A 21,497-nucleotide genomic window follows, 5' to 3' on the forward strand; every position below is an offset into this window, starting at 1 on the left:
ATCAAAAAGCATTATGCATGCTAGTCAGGTTGTAAGACACTTGAAATAATTCTTGATCTTTTTTTCCTGTTTGTCCCGTGATTAAGAGCTAGCACCCTCTCCAGTGCTGTCTCTTCCCTGGCCAACACCGGCATGTCTTTCTCCAAAGTGGACGAGAGAGAAAAGCAGGCTGCCCTGGAGGAAGAGCAGGCTCGCCTCAAAGCACTGAAAGTACGTTTCAGCCGCACTTCTTAGATTCTCTTCTCCTTGATGCACGTGAGGCCAGAGAAGCAGCATCTGTAAGCATGTTGTGTAGAGCTAACACTTTGTGTTGTGTAGTTCAGACGTTGGGAGAAATTTGCTTTGGGTTCGTCTGTAGCAGCGACCCAGTTTGGTAGCTTTGCCTGTACTGGGAGTCTGGTAGTATACTAGTAGTATCAGAGTACCTTATTAACCCCTGAGGAAATTATGGAAATTATTGTCTTATTAGTCTTATTATTAGTCATTCAGTCCTGGTTGTGTTTCTGATGGGGCTTTTTTGCCTTTTGAAATGTTTGAATGGAATCTCGAGGTCTTTTCATTACTGTGGCTGTCAATATCACGACACACCACAGCTGTAAAGGTTTACCTACTGTGGCTGGTATAATTAGGGTAATAGTAGGTAGATGTACAAAAACAATTAGCAAAGCAAATATTATGTGTGTGGCAAAAGAAATGATCTCAAATGAAACTAACAAATTAAATATTAACATTTGATTTTGTAATGCTAGAAAGTTCATTCTGCAGGCGAGATGATTGCATGTTTCCATCGGGGTTTTAACAAGTGCACAAAAAATGATCTTTTGTTTGTTTGTTTTTTGTTCGTGTTTCTGGTTGCTTATGACTTAATTAAAAAATACTTTGGACTTACACACAACAAAGTGTTGTTGGGTGTAATAAACCCCAAATTTTACTTGTGCTGTATTAAAAAAAAAGATCATTATTGTTTCATCATCAAAAAAATGTTTAAGTTGTTTTGTTCCCATTTTGTCATCGGGATGTCGTTTATAGGGATGACATATAATGCATATTTGCGAGGCCTGTTATAGGTTATAAGTAGTTTGGCTCTCCTGTGCTACTTCTCTCATATTCTTCAAAAGAAACCCTGAAAAAAAAAATTGTGTTTGGATCCAGATTAGCTTATGTTGCTAACACTCACATAATTATTTTAGGAACAGCGTCTGAAAGAGCTCCAAAAGACCCCCACTACAGCGACCACAGACTCCTCCCCCGTCTCTCTGGATGGGACCATAGACTCTGCCCCTGTTCTTGACCCCTTCTCAACCACCAACTCGACCAGCAGGTGAGGACATAACCTGTGTCTCCTACTTTTATAACCAGGAAAATAAAACAAACTGCACAAAATACCTTAATTTCATACAATCACACACCATTAGGGGGGTGATCCCCTAATGCCTTAATCCCAGTCAGGGGCTGGGCAGAGGGGGAAAATTCATTACAAACAGGTACTAAAAGCCAGCCAGCCCCAAGAACCGCCCCACCTCTTTTGTTTTTTTTGGTCTTGGGAGGGTGGCAGAATTCGATGGATTCGAGTCACTTTTTTCTCAATCTGAGGGCACACCTGCCTGCCTGCCATGTAGGACCCCAAATATTGTAACTCACACTTACTCAGGTTGGCCATGAAGCCCACCTGCCACAAGGACTCCAGGACTGCGGCTATTCGCTGCATAGTCTTCATCCAAGTATCACCATGGATAATAACTTCATCCAGATAGGTGGTGGCATATGCAGCTTTCGGATTGGTCCATGAGGCACTGGAAAGTGGCAAGGCCTCCAAATAAGCCGAACGTATGACGAATTGCTACAGTCCACACGGTGTGGAGAAGGCCATTTCTTTCCTTGGACTTGGACTTGGAAGACAAGGTAATCTGCCGGTAGCCCTTGGTTTATTCCAGCATCGTGAAAAAATCAAGCAGCACCTAACCCCTCGAAGAGCTCTTCGACTTGGATCATGGGACATCATGCCATACTGTGACACCTCATTCACGTTGAGGTAGTCCACACTGTAAAGACACATCTTTCTTCACCACAAAAACTATGGGGCTACACCACGCACTGTGTGACTCTTCTATTGTTCCCATCCCCAGCACAGCAGCCGATTTCTTCTGAACTGTTTGTCTCTTATGGTCAAAATGATGTTCTGTGAGTGTGGTGCAACCAGGCAGGGGAAGGAACAAATCTGCAAAATGCTTTTGCAGCAACATCCGCTCTTTATGTGACATGGTCATCACAATGGAGAGACACAGAGTCAGTATCGGACAACCTGCCGTCACTGCTGAGCTCAGCACAGACAATGCACGTTCCCTAATGGTCGTGAGCACAACCCTACACAAGGCCCCACTGACCAACTGAACCTGCGCTAATCTGTTTCTATTTCTAACTGCAGCCTTAAGTCTATACTTTTTGCCCCATATTTAATTTCTACTGGTGCCGAGGGATCTATAGCCCCATGGCTCCTTACTGAAAGACTGTATATCTCTCCTGGACCATGGGAGGGTGATGAAGGGCTGGCGACGTGGAACACCTGCTCTACCTCTGTACGTGGGCATTCTCTGCAGTAGTGTCCGCCCACATTTCCACCACTCCTGCCTCAAAGCTCATGCAGCTCCCAGTGAGCGGGGTGCAATGTCCATAGCCTCTGGGACTTGCAGAGAGACTGGTTAGTTGGTGCTCTGCTGGAGCTGGTCGAGTCTGGGACACGTAACAGGGCCACCTCCTCACCGGCTGACTCCCGCTCTAGCAGGACCCCTGCCCGCGCTGACAGGTGTTCCTTGGCCAGGGTGATGTTGATGTCAAGGTTCTTCAGCTGGTTGCAGCGGACCCACTCCGCCATTCCCGCTCCACGAATTGCTTCAGGAAGGCTAGGTTCAATTCCCTGGTTTCTCCATTAATGGGGCCGGGCTGCAGCCACTTGGCTGCTGCATCATGAAGCCCTGTGACATATGTGAAGGGCTGACCCTCCAACCCCATCCAACCTCCCTGGAACCAGTGGCGCTAGTCCTTCAGTAAAAGCCTCAGCTGATCTAGGATCACCCGCCAGATGTTAAAAATACAGCCTCTTGCTAAATGCTGCCACCTGGGCCTCCCCTGACAGGTTTGTTGTCATGTGCCGGGTAGTTGGGTGCGACTGTAATAATAAATCCACAGATGGGTTTGTGGCTGATTCTTAGTGCTTGACTGAATGTTTGTTCTTTGATGCTTTCTGTGCCTCAGCTCGCTTAGCTTGTTTTCTCCGGCTGCTCGTGCTCACCGGGTCCCAGCATGCTTTGGAAATAGGGAGACATGATTAGAACATGGGCGCCATCTGTGTTGGCCAGCCTTCCCTGGCTTTGTTGTAGTTCGCCCAGGCGATGGACTCGTTGGTCAGTCTCTTCTGAGCGACTTCTCTGTCTCTCAGAAGCTGATGTTTTGCCCCTCTGGTATTCCTGCCAATTCCTTTCAGTGCCTCACTCATGTATTGATCCATGTGCCTGTTTATCTTAACCAGCGTGATGCGTGACAGGAACTTTGATGTGGTACTGGGGAGGATTATTGTCAGGTAGTTTGATGGGACCAGCCCCTTCTGGGGATCCAGGACTGTCCGGCCTTCAGGTAGCCATTCTTGTCCCACAGCAGCTGGTTCATTTGTGCTGCCAGACATTTGTAGAGGACAGTTAGCGTCTTTAGCCAACAGGTGTGAATCTTATCAGGGCTCGGTGTTCTCCAGCTCTTCTTACTGGAGACCGTTTGTTAGACGTCCGCTCTGTGATGGTTACTGGATCCTGTTCAGGAAGGTTGATGGAGGGCGGGCCCTAACCCGGGCAGAGACACTAACTCTTACAACTTCATACAATAGAAACAATTTTAATATTGCATATCCTGCATATATTACCCCTGTGACAGTGCGACAGTACTTGCACTTTAAATTCTGACTACACCCACACATCAGCTACATCAGCTACAAGTGCTGTTATACTTTATTATTTTCTTTGCTCAGAGTTCAGTTTATTCTTATTTTAGATGGTTGTTTATTTAGCTGTTCATTGCTCTGCGTAACCACTTGTGCATATGTGCTTTTACGGTGCATGATTGTTTTTATTTATTTATTTCATTCATTGGTTTTCCTGCTCGTTCTCTCCAGCACCTTCAGCGCAGCCAGTGACCTACTGGACCTCCAGCCGACCTTCCAGCAGCCTCTCTCCACCACCACCAACATATGGGGAGGTGAGGACACCTTTCTGCTTCGAAACACTTCAGTCTACACAGTTACCACATTAAGACACATGTCACACAGTTGTAAGCACACACTGTCCAACAATCCTGTACTGATATTCTAAACATCACCACTGCTGTGGCTCAGGACGAACGGTGGTGTACAAATCTGCAAATGAGTGGCTCACAATCCCAAAGTGCCCCTGACGTATACATCAGAGTGTGATTGTTAGAAAAATACTTTCAAACATTGAATGAATGTTTGAGTTTCAGTGGTTTAAAAGGGTTCTGTAGTAAAATGTGCTTTGAGTGCTCAGTTTGAATACAAAACTCTATAAGTACAGTTTTCATATTTACCTTTGACCATGAATTTAGACGAGAGGAACTGAGTACAAGCTGAGAGAGTTCGTTTGTGTTTTATAGAATAAAACTCTTTGAGAAATATCAGAATATTTTATTAATCCCTAAGGTAATTAGCTGGATGATTGAGCATGCATCAAGACGATGTAACCCATATAAGTAAATCCCCAAAAGTTGATTCTGTTCATCTGGACGCAGCGTTTTCAGTGGGAGACATGACTTCTTCAGTCTCAGCTGACTGCAGGTTTCCAACCTTATAAGCAGAACATTTACATAATGACTGAAACCAGCCCACTGAAGGAACAATGGGCTGTGAGGTCACCTTCATCATAATTATAAAAATTCAACAACCACTGATCAATGGCCATGAGTACCATTCACACAGAGTTGGGGAATGGCTGCAATCACAGCATGTTTCCGTTTCTCCCACTGAAAACGCTACGTCCAGATGAACAGGTATATGGGTTACAGTCGCTCAACAAAACCATGAATCAGGATGTCGACATTACCACTGCTGCTGAAGTGAAACACAGCGAGGAGGATGTGGAGCCCACTGTGGTGGAATAGGTGGTAACACTAGTGGACACATGCAAGATTATTACAACACAGGACTAAGAAGAAATCATTTTTTAAAGTAGTATTTCTTCTCAGATGTTTTGAGATGCATTTGTCTGTTGCATCATAGCGAGTCCCACAGCTCACAAGAACATGACTGGAATTCCCTAAACAGCAATAATTTATCAAAAAATTGCGTTTACGACACTTGTGTTTGTAATTTGTTCTCCCGTATGTCTGTGAGGTAGCTGCCTGTTGCCTGTGCAAGAGACAGCTACAGTATATTTATCCAGCCATTCTCTTTGGCTTGTCCTTATCAGGATTGCAGGGGAGCCTATCCCAGCTCCCATAGGGAAGAGGCAGCGTTACACCATGGACTAACAGGGCTAGCTACACTATATTACCAAAAGCACCCATCCAGATATATTAATTCATGTGTTCCAGTCACTTCCATGGCCACAGGTTTATAAAGTACGTAGGCTTCCAGACTGCGAAAGAACAGGTCGCTCTCAGGATCTGAATGAACTCCACTGCGGTACCGTGATAGAACCTGTGAAACAAGTATTACAGAGTCAACTGTTAGTGGTATTGGGAACTACGTTATTACTAGACAGCTCCTTGGGGCTTAACGTGATGCATATTCCTACTCCTTTTTGAACATGTGAAGTTATTTATGATGATCTTATTTATTTTTAGAGGTCAAACTATAAATAAAAACCATGAATTTCACACCCGAGCCTCAGCTCCCACGGCCTGGTACCAAACGACTCATGGACCGCTACCGGCCCGGGGGTTGGGGACCGCTGCTGTAGGAGATGCCTGAAGTGGCTTGTTCCACTCCTGTAGCTGCTTGGTGCTCTCACTGTTCTTTCATTGATGTATTTTTCCTGATCTCATATCTTCATCATCTTCTCTTATTGCATGTGTGCTGTTGCTGCTGTGAGTCAGACTCTTTCTGTGGGCCGTGCCCTTCCAACACCACTGCTCTGTTCCACTCTGAGCCTGCTGTGGCTGGTCTGTTCACAGGTAAGTACAAAGTGTTACAACTCATTCATTCATCCTGAGACATTTATCCAAACACAGAAACTAATGTGTCAGCTGTTTTGGTAATTGCACAATATAAGAAATTTAAAGAAATGTAAAGTTTGGGTGGGCAATGTGATTTTTAGACTACTGGACAAAAACTCTACATTAACATTTCAGTGCGTTGTAATTAAAGTAATGTGAGATGGAACTAGACTCCTCCTCCTCCCCTGGGCTCTGCTTTCAGGCTTTAATCTAGCCTGTGATGACAAGTAGATCCAATCCAGTGAAATACTATAAATAGCACAGTAACAGCAAGTATAATGAAGTGTGGAAAAACTGATTCAGAGCACATGTGACAGAGCAGGGTTAGAATCCCCTGTAAGCCCAAACGTAGATATTAACATATGGTTCATAAGAAGCACACGTACATTAATGTATTGACTTTAAATTGTCAGTGTGAAATGCAGCAGACAGTTGTGCATGTATATATTGATGGTCACCAGTTGGAACTGCGTCATTAATATTTGAATTCTGATAGAATTTAGTTTTTTTTCTCAGCAGGGTTTCCAGCCTCCCCAGCTCCTCAGCAACCACAGAACCTGCGAGGCATCAATGCAGACTTTGACTCAGTTTTTGGCAACAACACTAATACCAACAACTTGGATTCCACAGGTAAGTTTTGTATTGTTACAACTGTCATCTAAATTTAGTGGCAGACATTAGGAAGATAGATAGATAACGATGACGTAGTTGATGTACTAGTCAACCACAGAAATACTTAGATTTTCCTTGTCTTATACCGCAGATAAATAAGTATTCAATACCTCACCAATTTTCTAAGATATGATATTTTTAAAGCTGCTAGTGACATGAAATTTTCACTAGATGTCACAACAACCCAACCAATCCACACATGCAAACAAATCAAACCATAGCTGTCCAAAAATGAACTTATGGGTAATAATGAGAACTTACTAAGGAGCTTCGGAAAAATGCAACTGGGCTATTTTAAGCTTCTTGAAAACGTTTCCCCTCTCATCCAAGAAGCTTCTTCAGTTTTTAAATCACGTGGTGCAGAGTCCACAGTAATTAAACCCTAGTGGGAATCGGGAAACGAGACAGTTATTGACCCACTGTTGATCATGTGCCTCATCATATAGACACATAGACCCAAGGTGTGTGCCATTATTACCAGAGGTTTCTGCTGAAACCATTGTGAGACCTTGCCTCACCCTAAGAGTATCGTATTGTAAAGATGGTGCAGATGTACCGCTGAGTCATGTCTTGTCATGGTGGCTCTTCTGTGTTATACCATGACCTGACTGAGAACCTACACAGATCAAGAGAAATGATACAAAGAAATGGAGGTGCACCAGCTGAACTCTCAGTAATTAGAAAACAATCCTGCCACTTAGTGCAAATTTATATCAGCTGGCTCAGTCCCAACTGATGGTGCATAAAAAGGTCTCTTTGTACCAAGGTGTCACACATAGAATACCCCTCGATGGGAAAACCAGGGAGCTCTCAAGATCTTTGCAACCTTATTGTTGCAAAATATAGTAATAGCATTGGTTACAGAGGAATTTCTAAACTACTGAAGGATCCAGTGAGCACTGTGGAAAGAACATAATTTCACAATAAACCGGCCACGACCAGGATTTCAGACAGAGAATTATCAGAAGAGTTGTTCAAGAGCCAAGGACCAGTTGTGAAGAGCTACAGAACTACCTGGAATCAGCAGGTACAGTTGTTTCAACCACCATGGCCTAAATGCACGTTTACCACACAAGACTCCATTGCTGAAGAAAAAATATGTTGAAATGCGTTTAAATGTTAAAGCATTTAAAATCTTCTGAACAACATTTGAACAAGTCTGTGAAATACTGGGAGAGTATCTTGTCAGATGAGACCAAAATGAAACTCTTTGGATGCCATAATCAGGAATGGGAAATGATAAAAATTTAGCCATTCTGAGTCCACTATCGACTTGATTCCTTATTGATTTTCTTATCAGTTGTCATTGGTTTCTTTTTGGCTCCATTTTCAGAGTCATCATCATTGCTAAGCAGCAATAAAGAAATTACATTCATGCAAATTAAATTCATGCTGTGGGTCAAATGTTTGTTGAGGTAATTCCCCCCATTAGACCAACCATTAGAGAAAGAATTACCAATAATCATCTCACAGATGTAATATTATCTACAGCTACTTTCAGCACCATTGATATTCATTTAGACTCTTTTTCTCCAATTGATCTTTCTGAGTTAACTTCAATAATTACTTCCTCCAAACCATCAACGTGTCTTTTAGACCCCATTCCTACAAAACTGCTCAAAGAAGTCCTGCCATTAATTAATGCTTCAATCTTAAATATGATCAACCTATCTCTAATAATCGGCTATGTACCACAGGCCTTCAAGCTGGCTGTAGTTAAACCTTTACTTAAAAAGCATCTCTAGACCCAGCTGTCTTAGCTAATTATAGGCCAATCTCCATCCTTCCTTTCATATCAAACATCCTTGAAAGAGTAGTTGTCAAACAGCTAACAGATCATCTGCAGAGGAATGGCTTATTTGAAGAGTTTCAGTCAGGTTTCAGAGCTCATCACAGCACAGAAACAGCTTTAGTGAAGGTTACAAATGATCTTCTTATGGCCTCTGACAGTGGACTCATCTCTGTGCTTGTCCTGCTAGACCTCAGTGCAGCGTTCGATACTGTCGACCATAATATCCTATTACAGCGATTAGAACATGCTGTAGGTATTACAGGTACTGTGCTGCAGTGGTTTGTATCATATCTATCTAATAGACTCCAATTTGTTCATGTAAATGGAGAGTCCTCTTCACACACTGAGGTTAATTATGGTGTTCCACAGGGTTCGGTGCTAGGACCAATTGTGTTTACATTATACATGCTTCCCTTAGGCAGTATCATCAGAAGACATAGCATACATTTTCACTGCTATGCAGATGACACCCAGCTCTATCTGTCCATGAAGCCAGATAACACACACCAATGAGTTAAACTGCAGGAATGTCTTAAAGACATAAAGACCTGGATGGCCGCTAACTTTCTGCTTCTTAATTCAGATCAAACTGAGGTTATTGTACTCGGCCCTGAAAATCTTAGAAATATGGTATCTAACCAGATTCTTACTCTGGATGGCATTACCTTGGCCTCCAGTAACACTGTGGGGAACCTTGGAGTCATTTTTGACCAGGACATGTCCTTCAATGCACATATTGAACAAATATGTAAGACTGCTTTCTTCCATTTGTGCAACATCTCTAAAATTAGAAATATCCTGTCTCAGAGTGATGCTGAAAAACTAGTTCATGCATTTATTACTTCCAGGCTGGACTACTGTAATTCATTATTATCAGGATGTCCTAAAAACTCCCTGAAAAGTCTTCAGTTAATCCAAAATGCTGCAGCAAGAGTCCTGACAGGGACTAGAAAGAGAGAGCAGATTTCTCCTGTATTGGCTTCCCTTCATTGGCTTCCTGTTAAATCCAGAATTCAAAATCCTGCTCCTCACATACAAGGTCTTAAATAATCAGGCCCCATCTTATCTTAATGACCTTGTAGTACCATATCACCCTATTAGAGCACTTCGCTGCTAGAATGGCTTAGCCAATCATCTGATCTAAATCCAATTCAAATTCTATGGGAAGAACTAAAGTTCGGAGTTCATAGGAACCGTCAGGGTTTGAAGCCTGTTTTTGTGGAAAATCACACCTGAGCAATACTTGTGACGAGCTTCTTTACAGGATGTGTCTTGAAGCTTTCGGGTTGTTACCAACATCTGGTGAGAATTTCATGTCAATAGTGCCTTTAGAAATATATTTATCTAGCAAATCGGTAATGTCTGCAGTACTTATCTTACCTGCTGGGTATTCTGTGGAAAATGAAACTGATCTTTGCAATTAAGATTGTCCTAAAATCTCAGTAGTGGGTAATGTTATAGAATTAGTAAGTGATCAAGTTTTTGGTGGAAATATTTTTTCCTGCTTAGAAAAATGAGAGAGAGCAGTGTCAGTTTAAACATCAGTTTCAGGTTTCTTTAATGGGTGAATCACATTTTTAACCATAAAATTAGTTCACTGTGCTCATTACAATAGAGTAAGACAACTTCACACACAGGACTTGGTAAAAATATATGACACATGACACAAATGTCTACTTTTGTGTCATGTGCTGCTGTCGTCTTGTAAACATGTTTACTTTTAGCATGCGTGTGTGCTGTCTATGTTTCTATATCAAAAATGAAAAGCAACATTTAGGTTTTAACCAGTGGTGTAGTGTCATTATTGTAACTAATGAGAAACACTGGTCTCAGTATTGCATTGAACCATGTGTGCCACTGCGACGGACATTTGATTGAGGTTAATAGCTACTTCACACTAAGCCTCATTACTGTATGGCAGCTACACCAGTTTATCATCATTAATTTGTCAAGAATAATGTTTGTAAATGCATTGAATCGTTTTCACCCTCGTTGTGCTCACAATCTCACAACCTCCCACCATCACCCCATCCTTCCTTTTTCCCCGTCCTGGGTCAAACACCCGTCCTGGGCTTCGGGGCTTTGCATGTCTGGGTGAGTTGGATCAACACACATTATTCTGCCACTGTCTTGATCATTTTTTTAAAGATCCCTGCTTCTTGCCTCATCCTGACTCAGCACCCTCTCTCTTTCTGTTTGTGTGCGTATATACACCTCGTGTCTTTTTGCTTTACTATGTCATCGTTACCTGTTCTTGGCCCCCCAACCTGTCACCCCTCCCTTACCTTCCTTTCCCTTTGTCCTGCCCCAATTTGATTAAGATGTTTTAGGTGGCATCCTAAAACCTACAGTGGCATCCTCACCACATCAGCGCATGACTTTAAACAGCCAGCAGCCCCACCCCAAGTTGGTATGTGATGATCTGGATTCGTCACTTGCCAATCTTGTTGGCAGTAAGTTTTTCTCCTTTTATGTCTGCTTGTTTTTTCCCCCAAGAATTCAGAATATTAGTTAAATTACACACATTGCTGTACAAGTTCAATGTATTCAACCCAGATAAAGAGCGCTTGTGTGAAAACTACAACATTGAAAAATGTTTTTTCTAATATAAGTTATCCTACCATTGTGACTCATACTGGATGATGCTGGATGAATAAAAATACCTCGCACTTCCCGTCAAAATGAACTACTGTTTGTATGTTTGTTGTTGTTTTTAAACATTGTAGCTATGTTTCCTCTACTTGTTCTTCCGTACTGTTCCCAGCTCAAGCTCACATTTACAGTCTTAACTGATCTTAACTTCGGACTTTTCCAGAAGTCCAAATTTTCAGTGTTGGACACGTTTGTCTCTGGATGTTTTCTGAACTTGTCAAATTGTTAGTGAGGAAAAACAAATGCTTTTACTTTGACAGAGTTTGTGTCACTATTATTATTGGCAGCAGCCATAGTAGTAGCAGTAGTAGTATACCTAAAAAGATGTCAGTTTAGACCACAGGTGTAAAAGTAGCACACCATACACACAGATAACTTTACCTCTGGGTCAAATCTGAGGCAGCCAGGTCTTTGCTATTTTCACTCCTTACATTTCCTTTTGGCTGTACTTTCCCCCTTTTTTAAGTTCAAGTATGTAATTGTAAAGGTTTGAAGAATATAACATCAGCTTTTCCCCATAAAAACTATTTAAAAAAACAAATAGATGAATAAAATGGTTTCTTGCTATACATTCATTATTTGACTTCTGTTTTCTTCAGATCTAGGAATTGGGAACGGCAGAGCAAAGAAGTAAGTGCACTTAAGTCGTGTTGAACTTAAGTTCCCTGGTAATGCATGATAAACTTGATGAGCGTTTCCTTTATCTCTATAGTGATCTTCACTGGAATCAGTCGGATGAGAAGAAGCTGACTGGTGGAACTAACTGGCTACCCAACACAGCTCCTTCCACCACCTGGAACCCTGCAACCATGGTAAGGCTGCTGTGGCTTCCTGCTCAACCAGCATCAGACATATTTGAATGGCTTTGTTATAAGTAAAGAGGTTACAGTAGAAATTAGCCATAAGAAAGGAAATGGATGAATGTGCTGGACAGTAACAACTTGGTATTTACCAATTGATGTCGTGAAGGAAGGAGCCAATAAACTCAGTGCATGACTGACCAGGTAGCTCGTTGTTGTGAAATTGTTGGCAAATAAAATTTACTTAGCTGTGTTCATCAAATTGTGATGGTCTAGATCAGATTATTGCATGGGAGCAGGCACAACCACCTTGTGGTCTGAAGTGCATCCCAGTGTAGTACACACTCAGACACACACTCAGACACACACTGGTTCATCCCAAACACAAACTTAACAACGTAGTGTAGCTGTACAGTGTAGCGAGGAGTGCTCAGACCTCTACATTGGAGAGACCAAACTGTCACTTCATAAACGCACAACATAGAAGAGCCACCTCCACGGGACAAGACTTAGCTGTACATCTGCATCTAAAGGTCAAAGGTCACGCCTTCGAGGACACCAGTGTTCACATGTTGGACAGAAAAGACAGCTGGTTTGAAAGAGGAGTGAAAGAAGCCATTTATGTCCACTGTGAATGGCCATCTTTGAACAGAGGGCGGGGCTTACAACACCAACTGTCTGCCATCTATAATCCAGTTTTGAGATCCTTCCCAGACGCCTTAACACCCACTCACATCCTGGGCCATCTGACCTCAGGAAATCACATGATAGGGTGGGGCCAGGTTTCACAATGAGCTCACCCGAAACCCTGGCTGATTGTGACCCACACCCATTTTCACACCTTGGCTCATGTGTTTAGGTAGAGGATCAATAGGAGGTCCATTGTCCCTCTCGAGGGGGACTCTCCACCATTTGACCCTAGAACTGAAGAAGCTTCTCGGATGAAACATCTTCAAGCAACTTAAAGAAGTCCAGATGCTTTTCTTTCTGAGCTCCTTAGACTACGATGACCTGGATGACTGAGAAACCTCACAGACATCTGCATGCCGAAGTATCCTTGGGCAAGATACTCGCCTCTGACGTGATCCTGGTATGTTAATCTGAGTGTGAATGTTGGATATAAACCACTATAAACACACACAGGGTGTAGAAAGTGCTCTGAGTGCTGAAGTAGAGTAGAAAGGTGCTTTATAAGAAGAAATGACATCGTTCTGCAGAAGACACCAGAAAGATGATCCTGTAATTCCCAAACTGCAGGATGTACTCTCCCTGCACTGCACCTCCAGTCTGATGGCTCACAGTCAGAGCGTTCTGCTGCACAGGGTCCTCCATCACAGGGTCCTCCATCACAGGGTCCTCCATCACAGGTGCAGACGTGTTGTGAAGTGTGGGCTGATCTTTAATCCGTCCAGTTTCAACAGGAGGGTCCCTGCGTATGACATACAACGAAAAACAAACCTTTTTTTTTACCCAAATACAGAAAGTTTCTGGGAATCGTCACGTGACCTTTGATAGCTTAACTTAAAAAGAAGCTATTAAAAGAATGTATGAAAATCCTGTTGTACAGTGTAGTTGGGGTTACATGAAAAGAAGCAGAAGAAAGTGATTTAAAGATTAGCGTTGCTAATGTTTGTAAGATATGAACACAACACTGTTAGAAACCCACCCAGCTTATTTACCGTTACAGCACGACAGCGGCACACACGAATCAAATAAATGAAACCTCCCGTTCATTCGTGATTTAGCTCGTCACGAACTGTTCAACCAAACGATGGACGCCAGCTTTCAAAGTAAGATGTATTTCTCTTACTCTGCCACTATTACGCACACCTGTTTCCACTCCACACAAACAAGCTACTCACCTAGAAGCCACAGTCCCGAGTTCGCAGGTAGCAACAATCCTGCTACAATTTCTCCTGGAATTACAAATTCTAGTTTTTCTTCTTTTTCCTCCCCTAACTAGTCTCAGTGTTTGTCCTACAGACACTGTTCATACCTCAAAACAAAAATACTGAAATGTCCATAGCACCAGAGCTTAATTATAAGCTATAATGAACTTAAATGTATATTTTTAACTTAAAATTTCATTGAAATATATCTTAAAAATAAAACATGTAAAAGCTATCACAAAACAGTAGTAATTACTAAACATGCTCATCACTATACTGGTAATCCAGGGAAAATGTCTCTGGGATGTTTAAATGCTCACACCTGAAAACATCATCATCATATTTCAGTGAAATTTGTAAGATGTGATGTTTCTGGAGATGTTAATAAAGCGTAACATACTGTTCAATAGAATAAAAATAGCAGCTCAGCCTGGTGAGTTCATGCACTGTGCTCAGCTGTGTTTTGCTTAATGTGCTGCAGGCTGTGCAGCATGGATTTGTAATAAGCTATTATTCCTAAATTACCTTAAATATTTGGCAACTTCATCAGTAATATATGTGAGACAGGTCAGTGTCAAATGACAGAGCGACTGTGTGGGCTCTTCACTGCTAGCTAATGTCCTTATTATAGAGAAACGATCATCTCTTTGTGTCTTACTGCAGGCACCATCTGCTGTGGCTTTCCCTGCAGCCACACCGACGGGCATGATGGCATATGCAATGGTAAGTCTGCTGTAAGTCTCAGTCGCACACTTTAAGGCAGGGACCCATTTCATAGTGAGCAGTAATGACTGTGGAGTCTGAGGTGAGAATAGATGGTTTACAGAATTTATCATCTCATTGAAGATGATTTTAGTGCTTTTATCTTTTTCCTAGAGGGAAGAAATCTGTTCTGAGTGAAAATGTGAGGACAGCTGGCTTTGTTTATCTGAGTCGTTTTTGGAGAGGGATTAATTTACATGATGACTGGATGAATGAATAAATGCTATGTAAATTAATACTTACATATCATTTATTTTTCCCCATCAGCCTCCCCGAATGGGCTCCATGATGATCACACAGCCTACTATGATGTATACTCAGCCTGTGATGAGGTCACCCAACCCCTTTGGGCCCAATCCTGGTGCTCAGGTAACTGATATCTACGTCTACAGTATACGACTCTGTCTGCGTCAGTGTCCACAGTTTTCTACTATAATTATTATCTCTAAGTTCAAGAAGTCGATTAAGCAGAGCGGGTTGTTGTAGTCAGCAGTCACTACTTCATACTTGGCTGGACTAGTTTGTCAAGTCTTCTTTAAACCATGATGGAAGCACAAACATGTGTTTTTGTACTTTAGCTGCAAATTTGGTTTGTAATAGATATTTTTTTTTTAACTTTGGCTGCATTGTCAATACACAAGAGTTTGTGTTACTAATCTTGCAGGCAGTTAATAACATATAAAAGGGAAAAAAGTCTTCAGTTAATTTTGCGATGCGTATGCGTTATTTGTGTTTGTCGCCTCCTTTTTGTTCCAGAATCACACTTTAGTGAGAGTGACTGACACTGAGCATGCTGCATGGCTTTATTTTCATCCAGTTATTGGTCATGTGATTATAATGCATGGCTTACACACACATATATATGTTTTTTGTTCCATTACACCATCTGAACATAAATCTTCTTAAATCCTGAGTCCAGGTAGTAACAGGTGTAAAAACCACTCGTACAGTCAGGACCCTACATGTTAATCTTTCCACAGTGTTCACCAGTAAAAGCAGGTGAATCCTTCTGCACTGACATCGCTGTGTTTGGATGGTGTTTTCTTAAATTCTGCTCTATTCTTGTTTCATGTCCTTCCAGATGCAGTTCATGTAACCAGCCAGAGGAGGCGTCTTTCACATCTGAGGATGATTCACAGCAAAGTCGATTATTCAGGCAAACTTCCGGTTTGCTTCTAATGAACTCGCCTCTCTGAGAACGAACGGCTCAAAAAAAGACTTCTTGAATAAGATCACAGTGACTTGGAGCGACTCTGGCCAGATGTTGTGCCTATCTGATTATATCCAAGTCGTAAAAGGAGAGAAAGTGTGCTTGCTGCCATTTCAAACCATGCGAACGGGACATTTCCTGACTATGTCTTTGATTAAGAGAAACTCAACATCCATAGGAAGAGCTTTTTGATATCACTGTTTTATCTGCCGGGGAAAATCCCGCTGCTTTGTGACCACGCCTCCTGCTGTTTGATTTGTCTGTTTAGTTCCTCCTGTCCAGGTGAGGCTGGGAGAGTCGTTTCTTTCAATGATCATTTATGATTAACCTCTTTAAGCATCCTCATATTAGCAAAACAAGCAAACTCCTGTTATGATATATTGTTTGCAGTAGACATTCCTTGTGTATTGTTTGTATTTATTTATAATTACCACAGACAGAATTGCATTAAAAACAAAAAGCAAATGACCTCCTGTTAGGGAGCGTCTTCAGGTTTATAATTATTCTTGATTATAGAATTGGATTTTGTGTGATTGAGATTATTTAAAAGAACAAAAGACGTTAATATAAAGAGATGTTTGATGTTAGGGCACTAAATAGTCTTTGTATTCTGGTTGTCTGTGGCTCAGAGAGTAACACTGAGAGATGAATGTTAACGTAATAATTCACTAGTACCAGCAAACGACTGGGCTCAGTTTCTATGAATCTGGTGTTTGATCATTATTCACGTCCGTCAGAGGGACTGCATTTAGTCATCAGGACAGTATTGCACTGAATACTCATTTCTGCTTTTGATGCATTTACTCTTACATCAAAGGTGTGTCTGTGTGGGGGCAGGTGGGTGTGTGTGGGTGGGTGTGGGGTAGAGACATAGGAGAGTAGCTGTTGATCAGTGCTCATGCTGCCAGTCACAGGATGGGTGGTTGCAGGTATGAAAGATTGTTTAAACATGACCTGACTCCATTAGCTTTGCTTCTTTTGCGCATTGTCACTCAGATTATAAAGTAAACATTTCCACACTTGTGCGGCTTCTCTGTCTTCTTTAATGTTGTCCCATTTTGAACTGCCGTTAATGTTACAGTTCGTTCACTGTGTCAGTGCTCCGTGCTGGCTGTCCTCCACTCCAACAGTGATGCTGCAGAGCTATAATAATGTGTTTGGACAGGAGCATTGACTGGTTCTTATATAGCGCTCGTCTACTCTGAGAACTCAAACCACTTTACACAAAACGCCTCATTCACACGAGCACTTTCTATCTAACATTCATACTTAAAATGAACAAATACTGGGAAAAAACAAACTAGTGGTATATCAACACGTGGTGAGTGAAGGTCCAGTGCATCATAACAGTAAGAAGTGTTTTTCACTTGAACGTTTTTTGTGATTTGTGATCCTTTACAGAGAACATAAATTAATAGGGTCTATAGGAAAATGTGATCTCTTTCGAGTAATAGTAATGGGGTTTTAATGACCTTAGGGCAAATTGAGATATATATATTCTTGCGTAATGGCAGCTGAGATCGATGTGAGAGCAAGAGACAGACAGAATTTGTAGGAGCTGAGCTTCTGCAGAGTTCACCCTTCATGACTGTGGTGGCTTCTGCTGCTGAACCACAGGTGCAGCATCTCAGCACACAGACCTTGAAAGCTGCATCCTGCTTGGCAGAGCAGCTCCATTAGTAATAAGAAGATTCTTTGTTTTCCTGCCACTTCCTCTTAGTCGAGCTGCAGCAGTAGAAAGATCCATGTGTGTTTGTAAGACACTGACTTTCATGATAAATTTAATATGAGCCTGACTAAAGGCCTTACAAAGATGGTTACCCTTATTTAATTTCCCCTGTTCTTTAAAAAATGTGTCCTGATATATCGGGCGTGCCAGTCATTCTTTAGACAGATGATGATCTTCAGTGAAAGAGGACTTATTTCTGAGGCAAAATCATGTGTTTAAAGATGTTTTAAACCTAATGACCTAATGCTGACTTTGATGCACTTATATTGAAACAATGATTTTAAAACACTTAAATTAAATGGTAGCAATTGTATACAGTGTGTCTGTCTCCCAAAACCAAACTGAGAACTGGTTCCCTAGAACAGAGCTTCCCAAAGTGTGGGGCCGGGCCCGCCCCGTGGGGGGGGGGCATGGTATGAAAAGGGAAAAAAACCCCAAAAACGCTTGGACACTGCTAGCACGGGGCGCCCACACAAACACATTTTTCTTGTAAAACAAAGGGGGGCCTAGCAAGAAAGGTTTGGGAACCACTGCCCTAGAAGATGGCCTGAAAACTGAATGCTCTGCCTCCCATTCTACTTTAAAATATCTTAGAAATTACTAGTAAACCAGCAGTCTAAGATCAAAGTCTTGTATTGGGTTCATATGGTACTATGAGGTCTTTAAGATAAGATGGGACCTGATTATTCACCTGATTAGTACCTTGTATATAGTGGGAGGAATTTTAAATTTGATTCTGGAATTAACAAGGAACCAATGAAGAGAAGCCAATATGGGAGCGATATGGTCCGTCTTTATTTGTGTCATCTGGCTTCATTGACAGCTGCATAGCATCATCTGCATAGCGACAAAAATGTGTGCTATTTTTTCGAATGATACTACCTTATATAAAAATATATAATGTATACGGAATTGGTCCTTGTATGGAACCCTGTGGAACTCCATAATTAACCTTTTGTGTGTGAAGAAGAGTCCCCATTTACATGAGCAAATTGCAGTCTATTAGATCTGATTCAAACCACTGCAGTGCAATACATTTAATTCCTACCGCATGATCTAATCTGTGTAATAAATATTGTTGTCAGCAGTATGAAATGTTGCACTGCGGTCTAGCACGACAAGCACAGTGATGTGATTATTGAAGTTAACAGATCAAGGATCAAATGAAGGATCAGTCAGAGACTCTAAATGAATATCAATAGTATTAGATTGTCTCCAGTGCTGAAGGATTAGAAGTGATTATGTAGTACTGTTAACGAGATAATCGACTTCTGTGGGAGCACAGTTTAGCTGCTCGGTTCTGTTTTGGCACATGGTATTGAAATCAGTAACAATGGAGGAATTAAGCCCTTAAACTTAGTTGCGGCCTTTTCCAAAAGAATTCTACTACAATGAAAAGTGTTACTGCTGTTTAAATGCCCATCCAGGTCGTATGATCTGCTTCAGTATGTCACAGCACATGTTGGCATTCATGCTTCCGTCAATGAACTGTGGCCCCAGTGCCGGCAGCACTCATACGCCCCCAAACCATGTTTGACTGTTGGCAAGACACACTTATCTTTGTACTCCTCACCTGGTTGCCGCCACACATGACACCATCTGAGTGAAGCTATGAATGAAGGTATTTGGCCAAAAGATGCAGAATCTACCCAGAGTTCGTGGTAATAAAATGAGAAGTATGTACACCTGCAATAAGAGATTTGTTACTTCACAGAACCACAGAGAGGCAGACAGGGGACGAGCTGTGCTAGCTGTATTGCCTTCTCAGTTCAGAAAGGTTGTACTGCATTTGGGTTCATGATAACAATACAATAAACAATAAAACCAATCCCTTCTGAGGGATTGGATGCGTGATGGCATGCGTGGAGGTGAGAATGATGCTGGTAGCAGGCTTGGCTGATGTGGGGTTTGGTGGGGCATAGAGGTGAAAATGGAGGTGCTGCAAGGTTCACCTGTCACCCTGGGAGAGGTAGGACCATTTCCTTAACTGGCATTTCTGGTGGGAAACCCTTGAGAAGGATCTCCGGGAGTATGTCACCATGGTACCACCATGTACCACCTGTGCACGGAGAAAGAATAGAACTCAATGACCTTCAGGTCTGCTCCAGGCACTAGCTACTCCCCATCGGCCATGGTTGCATATGGCCGTAGACTTTGTCACCGGTCTGTCTGTTTGCTCTGGCAAGTCTGTTATCCTGTCTATCATTGGCAGGTTCTCCAAGTCCGCCCACTTCATTGCACTGTATAAACTCCCTACAGCATCCAAAATGCAAAACTCCTGGTAGACCATGTCTTCAGGCTTCACAACATTCTGTCAGACAGAGATCCCAGTTTACCTCGCAAGTCTGAATGGCTTTCTGTTCAGCATTCAGGGCCAAGTCCAGTCTCAGTTTAGGCTACTACCCTCAATCCAACAGCCTGATGGAGAGTCTCAACCAGGAGCTAGAGTCCACTCTCCGCTGCATCACCAAACATAATCCGGCAACCTGGTCAACATGCCTTCCATGGGTTGAGTATGCGCAGAATTCACTCACCTCATCTGCAACCGGTCTTTCCCCTTTCAAAGTGTCACTAGGTTACCAACCTCCGCTGTTTCCTGTGGATGTGCCGGAGTTTCCAGCATCACCTCCAACGCTGCTGTCATGTCTGGATTCAGAATCGACGCTACATTAGACCATACAAAGTTGAAACCATCATCAGTCCGTCTGCTGTCAAGCTGAAAGCTTACCTCATCCACGTGCATACACCCCATGTTCCATCCAGTCCAGGCGAGCTACCTGTGTTTTTCCACGTTTTCCCTGCTTCTCCACCTCTGGGCAGAGCCCTCATCAGTCCATCTGCTCATCTCACCTGGTGGATCCAGGACAATCAGTAAGGCAGTACTTAAGCCCAGCGTCAACATCCCTTCTCCACCAGTTCATCAGCTAAGCTCACGTTAGTAACAGGCCACTCTTGCTTCATGTTTATGGTCTCTGTGTTTTGCTTAACTTGTTCTCCTTGTGCCTCTAGTCATCTCTCTGAACCATCACTCCACTCACCTCCAGCTCACATTCTCTGGACGCTGGTTGCCATTAGTCTTCGCTCTGTTCCCGGATTCATTCCTCCCCACCTGCCTGCCCTCCTGCCTATGACTCCTGTAGATCAGATAAAACAGGTCAGACTCTCTCCACACACCCACCTTCCAGGACGCCCACCCAGCCATTCCCTCTCCCCACCGAGCCTCACACACTCCACCTGCCAAGTAAGACGCAAACCCATTCAGTATCACTGAATTCAGTATTCAGTTCTCCTCTGCTCTTTTCCTAATCGCTCTCTCCCTCTGATACTACACTAGTCATTCCTTCGTCGTGCCTTTGTTTATCCTTGTGTTTATCAATAAAGCTTGAGAATCCTTATCGCTGTTTTCCAGGTTTGAATCTGCACTTCGGTCCACCTGCTGTCCTTCGTGACACAATAAAATGGTCATGCTTTTGAGGTTGTTGTGGTGACTTCAGTATCAAGAAAACAAATCACCCCTCTGAACTCAAAGGTTTATTTATTGACTGAATAAGTCTGTATGAGGTGAATTTGCACTGTAAGAGCTCACAGTGTGACAGTAACAAACTCTACACGCTACATGTTGATGCAAGGTTGTTCTTCAGTAAGACGGTCTTCCTGAGACTAAAAGTGATATTCTGCAGAGTAAAACATGGTGTAGACAGAACCTCCATCATCTGTCTGCCGCCTCCTTCAGCTGTCCTCTGAAGCTCCACCTTTCTACATCAGCCCAGGGCTTGTA

At 42.5% G+C, this 21,497-nt stretch overlaps 1 protein-coding gene across 12 annotated transcripts in view; it reads left to right on the top strand.

Annotated features, from left to right (window-relative positions):
* LOC134635898 (phosphatidylinositol-binding clathrin assembly protein-like) overlaps positions 1-17,009 on the top strand; it is a 41,269-nt gene extending 24,260 nt beyond the window's left edge. For 2 of the 12 annotated variants that reach the window (XM_063485550.1, XM_063485553.1), the window contains 11 exons: positions 87-210; positions 1,191-1,321; positions 4,160-4,242; positions 6,094-6,171; positions 6,730-6,843; positions 10,999-11,130; positions 11,929-11,959; positions 12,042-12,141; positions 14,682-14,741; positions 15,048-15,149; positions 15,862-17,009. In XM_063485550.1, coding sequence (XP_063341620.1) covers positions 87-210; positions 1,191-1,321; positions 4,160-4,242; positions 6,094-6,171; positions 6,730-6,843; positions 10,999-11,130; positions 11,929-11,959; positions 12,042-12,141; positions 14,682-14,741; positions 15,048-15,149; positions 15,862-15,876 — 970 coding nt within the window. In that variant the 3' untranslated portion in view covers positions 15,877-17,009. Of the gene's footprint in view, positions 1-86; positions 211-1,190; positions 1,322-4,159; positions 4,243-6,093; positions 6,172-6,729; positions 6,844-10,825; positions 10,878-10,998; positions 11,131-11,928; positions 11,960-12,041; positions 12,142-12,988; positions 13,592-14,681; positions 14,742-15,047; positions 15,150-15,861 lie in introns of those variants that run through there. The other 10 variants (XM_063485552.1, XM_063485560.1, XM_063485555.1 and 7 more) reach the window with 8 other exon arrangements.
* The last annotated feature ends 4,488 nt before the right edge of the window (positions 17,010-21,497 follow it).

Source organism: Pelmatolapia mariae, linkage group LG10_11 (genome assembly GCF_036321145.2).
Source record: "Pelmatolapia mariae isolate MD_Pm_ZW linkage group LG10_11, Pm_UMD_F_2, whole genome shotgun sequence".
Taxonomy (NCBI): domain Eukaryota; kingdom Metazoa; phylum Chordata; class Actinopteri; order Cichliformes; family Cichlidae; genus Pelmatolapia; species Pelmatolapia mariae.